The 5,409-nt window shown below is 49.9% G+C and overlaps 1 protein-coding gene across 5 annotated transcripts in view; it reads right to left on the reverse strand.

Annotated features, from left to right (window-relative positions):
- Positions 1 to 5,257, reverse strand: part of CENPP (centromere protein P) — a 215,705-nt gene extending 210,448 nt beyond the window's left edge. Inside the window, exon 1 of one of the 5 annotated variants that reach the window (XM_070590568.1) lies at positions 5,119 to 5,257. Coding sequence is in view for 3 of the 5 variants with exons in the window: in XM_070590566.1 (XP_070446667.1) it covers positions 4,148 to 4,305 (158 nt within the window). In the remaining 2 variants the exon portion in view is untranslated. Of the gene's footprint in view, positions 1 to 4,147; positions 4,525 to 4,701; positions 4,994 to 5,114 lie in introns of those variants that run through there. The other 4 variants (XM_070590567.1, XM_070590570.1, XM_070590569.1 and 1 more) reach the window with 4 other exon arrangements.
- Positions 5,258 to 5,409: the final 152 nt, after the last annotated feature.

Below are 5,409 nucleotides of genomic sequence, written 5' to 3' on the forward strand. Positions count from 1 at the left end.
TCACAGGTTTGGATCCCAGCCACAGACCTACATCACTCATCAGCCATGCTCTGTGGCAGCGACCCACATACAAAATAGAGGAAGAATGGCACAGATGTTAGCTGAGGGCTAATTTTCCTCAAGCAAAAAAAGAGGAAGATTAGCAACAGATGTTAGCTCAGGGTGAGTCTTCCTCAGCAAAAAAAAAAAGAAAAAAGAAAAACTACCCTCAGCAAAACAGTAGCAAACCAAATTAAGCAGCATATTAAAAGGATTATACATCATGACCAAGGGGATTTATTCCTGGAATGCAAGGATGGTTCAACATATGAAAATTGATCAACGTAATACACCATATTAACAGAATGAAGGAAAAAAACACATGATCATTTCAACTGATGCAGAAAAAGCATTTGACAAAATTAACACCTTTTAATGATAAAATACTCAAAAAACTAGGAATAAAAGGAAACTATCTCAACATAATAAAAGCCAATATGAAAAACTCACACCAAACATCATAGTTAATGGTGAAAGACCAAAAACTTTTCCTCTAAGATCAGGAACAAGATAAGGGTGCCCACTTTTGTCACCAAGAGAAATCCCTAAAACAATTTCCATGTCTAATGCTTTGTTTTTAAGTTGTCCTTGCTTATAGGCACTAAGGCAGAACGTTGCCAGATGGCCAAACTGCAGAACTGGTTCAAACCAGAAAGGTCCAAGATGGTGATGGGGTGCCACGTGCAAAAGGAAACTTGTGCAAAAGGTGCCACGTGCAAGAAGGGAAGATCTGCACATGCCCCAAATGACTCCTCCTCCTTCACATCCCATAAGAACCCTGGTCATCTTTCCTTCAGAGAGAAGATGTTTGAGAGCATGAGCTCTGCCTCCTCTATTTGTCAATCAATGAATAGTTTCTGCTCTGCTATTTCAAATTCAGTCTCATTCTGGTGGCACAAGCGGCTCCAGGCAAAAGGACCCTCTTGAGTGTCACCAGTCCTTTAGGGCTTGGTAACACTTTTACCACTTCAATTCAACATAGTAGTAGAAATTTCAGGTAGAGCAATTAGGCAAGAAAAAGAAATAAAAGGCACCCAAATTGGAAAGGAAGAAGTGAAAACCGACCCCGTTTGCAGATGGTATGGTCTGACATGTACAAAACCATCAAGATTCCACAAAAAAACTGTTAGAGCTGATAAATGAAATCATCAGGATACAAAGTCATAACACAAAAATCAGATGTGTTTCTATATACCAACAATAAGCAATCTGAAAAGGAAATTACAAAAACAATTCCATGTATAACAGCATCAAAGAATATAATATTTAGGAATTAACCAAGAAGGTAAAAGACTTGCACAATGAAAACTACAAAACATCGCTGAAAGAAATTAAAGAAGACATAAATAAATGGAAACACTTCTCATGTTCATTGACTGGAAGACTTAACATTATTAAAACGTAAACATTACCCAAAGCGATCTACAGATTCAATGCAATGTCTATTAAAATCCCAATGAGGTTTTTTACAGGAATAGAAAAACTCATCCTGGAATCTCAAGGGATCCCAAACAGCCAAAACAATCTTGAAAAGGAAGGAAACTGGAAGAGTTACACTTCCTGTTTCAAAACTTATCTCAAAGCTATGGTCATCAAAACAGTGTGGTAGTGGCATAAAGACAGACATATAGATTAATGGAATAGAATAGAGAACCCAGAAATAAACCCTTGCTTATAAGGTCAAATGATTTTTGACATGCGTGCCAATACCATTTAAATGCTGCTGGGAAAAGCGGATGTCCAGGTGCAAAAGAATGAAGGTGGACCCTTACCTAACATCATACACCAAAATTAACTCAAATTGGATCAAATGTGTAAACGTAAAACCTAAAACAATAAAACTCTTGGAAGAAAACATAGGACAAAAGCATCACAACATTGGATTTGGCAATGATTTCTTGGATATGACACCAAAGGCACAGGTAACAAAAAAAAATAGACAAACTGAACTTAACTTTAATTAAAATTTAAAAAATTTTAAAATTTTACACCAAGAGACACTATCAACAGAGTAAAAAGGTAGCGTGTAGATTGGGAGAAAATACTTGCTAATCATTTATCTTGTGAAATTAGTAAAAGAAATTTCAACTAAATTGAAGTGGGAAAGGCCTGGAGGGAGGGTGCTCAGACCCTATCACACCTCGTCAATTACTCCACCAGAAAGAGGTGCATTTGCATCTACAACAGGAAGGTGTCTTCTACTTTACTACCCAGCAGAAAGAAGATTTCTCTGATGGCCCAGCAACAACTCAGTCAATGAGAGACTGCAGCAACCCAACCGAGGAGAAGCCTCCACACTTTGGACTCCCAGTTTCCTCCAGTGGATTCTTTGTTGATTACAGCCCATGTCAACTCCCTTTTCCTCCATAAAAGCAAGCCCCTTCCTCGGTTTCTCTGGACTTGTGCACCACAGCTTGTACATCTTGAATTGCAATTCTTTTGGTTGTTCCTGAATAAACTCATTCCGCAGATAAAACAACCAGCCAATTTACTTTTTAGGTTGACAATCTGATAAGGGATTAATATCCAAAACATATAGAGAACTCCTAAAACTAAACCATAAACAACCAATATGATTCAAAAATGGGCAAAAAACTTGTGCAGACACTTCTCCAAAGAAGATATACAAATGGCCAATAAGCACATGACAAAATGCTCAACGTCACTAATCACCAGGAAAATGCAAAACAAAATTGCAATGAGATACCGCCTTACACTCATTAGGATGGCTACTATCAAAAAGGCAAAAAACAAGCACTGGTGGGGATGTGGAAAATCTGGAACCCTTGTGGACTGTGGGTGGGAATGTAAAATGGTGTGACCATTGTGGAAAACAGTATGGGGTTCCCCCCAAAATTAAAAATAGAATTAGCATATGACCCAGCAATTCCACTTCTTGATATATATCCAGAAGAATGGAAAGCAGAGTCTCAAAGAGATATTTGTACACTCATGTTCACAGCAGCATTATTCACAATAGCTAAAACGTGAAAGAAACTGAAGCATCCACCAAAAGATGAACAGATAAGCAAAATGCGGTACAGTCATCCCTCAGTATCCAAGGGGAGTTGCTTCCACAACCCCCACCCCCGGGGAACACCACAATCTATGGACGCTCAAGTCCCGACGTAGAAAACGGCGTGGCATTTGCATAAAACCCACACACACCCTGCCGAATACTTTAAATCATCTCTAGATTACTTATAATACCTAACAATGTAAATGCTATGTAAATAGCTGTTACACTGCATTGTTGAGAGAACAATGACAAGAAAAAAAAAGTCTGTACATGTTCAGTACAGATGCAACCCTTGCAGGCCTTTCAATCCATGGCTGGCTGAATCCCCGGATGCAGAACCCACGGATGCGGAGGGCCCACTGTAAATACACACAACGGAGTATTACTCAGCCTGAAAAAGGAAGGAAACTGCAATATGCTACAACATGGATGAACCTGAAGATACTATGCTAAGTGAAACAAGCTAGGCACAAAAAGACAAATATGCAGGGTTCCATTTATATGAGGTACCTAGAGAAGTCAATTCATCGAGGCAGAAAGTAGAATGCTGGTTGCCGGTGGCTAAGGGGGGTAGGGAAGGGGAAGTCATGGTTTCACCGGCACAGAGTCGCAGTTTTACAAGATGAAAGGAGTTACGGAGATGGATGGTGGCGATAGTTGCACAACATGAATGTACATAATAGCGATGACCTGTACACTTGAAACGGTTAAGACGGTAAATTCTCCGTTCCAGTCGCGTCCCGTATGACACAGCGGCCCCGTAGGGGCAGACCGCACAGCGGGGGTGTGCAGGCGCTAGCCCACCCGGGTCTGCTTAAGTGCCCTCCGCCACGTCCGCACGACGAGGCTCGCCGGGCCGCACAGCGCGCAGAACGTCTCCCCGCAGTGATGCGGCGCAAGTGAAACCCTGGCACGCGGTCCCACTCTTCCTTCTCCATCACGGTGGGAAGAAACCACGCTGAATCCGACACCTCGGACCAACGTCTGACGTCTGCCTTCTCCGACCACCCGAGGGCGAGGCCGAGGGCACGCACCGTCCACGCGCAGTCCGGGCTGACGACGCCGCCTCGTGGCCGGAACAGGACCTACCTTCCCCACAGCGACATCCGCAGCTTCTCAAACCTTCTGAGGTGCACAAAACCATCTGGGGGTCTAGCTAACAGCGGGATTCTGGCTCGGCCGGGTCGGGCAGGAGCGGCGCACGCGACCCAGCGCTTCCGACGCGCGGGGCGGCCCGGCGCCTGCATCCCGGCCCCCAGCGCTCGGGCACGCCCTCTCCGCCCGGTCCGGGAAGCCGGGAACCTCCGTGTCCCGCGCCTGGTAGCCGAGCCCGGCCGGGGACAGGGAGGCGTCTCCGCTCCCGAGCAGCGGGCAGGTGGGGGACCGGACCCCTCGTTCGGCCGGGCGCGCGGGCTGAGGCCCGACGCCGCGCCCGCGCCGGCGCAGCCCGCTCGCGCTGCGGCCTCGGGAGCGCGCCCGAACTCCGAGCCCCGTCCGGAACCCCACGGGGCGCCGGCACCGAGCAGCGGCGCGGCCCGCCCTCCTCGGGGACGGGGCACCGAGCGGCCCTCGCGCGGCGGCCCCTCCCGCCTGCCAGCTCTCCCAGGTCTGCTGAGCGTGTTTCTATCAACCTCCGTCTTTACCTAAACTCTCTCTCAGAGGAGACTTCCTGTTGCTGCCGTAAACGAACAGTCACCGTCACCTGCCGCCGGCCGGCGGCCCCACAGACGGACGCCGCGAGCCCAGCGGGACGGGAGCCGACTCGCCCGGACGGCGTCAGCAGGGCGCGACCGTGAGGGACCTCCCGTGACCGCCCCGCGACGCCGACAGAGGGACCCGGGCCCCGCCTCACGGGAGGGTCCGTGCGGGGCGCCCCCGCCCCGACCCGCCTCACGGGAAGGTCCGTGCGGGGCGCCCCCGGCCTCACGGGAAGGTCCGTGCGGGGCGACCCCGCCCCCGGCCTCACGGGAAGGTCCGTGCGGAGCAACCCGCCCAGGCCCCAGCCTCACGGGAAGGTCCGTGCGGAGCGCCCCCTCCCCGGCCCGGGGGCACGTACTGGCCTCGGGTAGCGTTCTCCGCGGGCGCCGGCGTCTCCTCGCACGCCCGCCTCAGGGCCGCGATCTCGGCCTGCAAGGCGCTGAGCTCAACCCGCCGGGCGTCCATGGCGCCGCGCTAACGGGCGCCGCCCGGCACTTCAAGCCTCGCGCGCTCCTGGAGCGGACCATCGTGCGGCGCGGCGAGGGGGCGCGGAGCACGGCGGTCTGCGCACACACCCCGCGCTTGCACGGCGGCCCGCGCCCAACGCCGTCCCTGCGCACGTGGCCGCAGCTGTCCCCCCGCAGCCGTCACCG

Source organism: Equus przewalskii, chromosome 22, assembly GCF_037783145.1.
Source record: "Equus przewalskii isolate Varuska chromosome 22, EquPr2, whole genome shotgun sequence".
Lineage (NCBI taxonomy): Eukaryota > Metazoa > Chordata > Mammalia > Perissodactyla > Equidae > Equus > Equus przewalskii.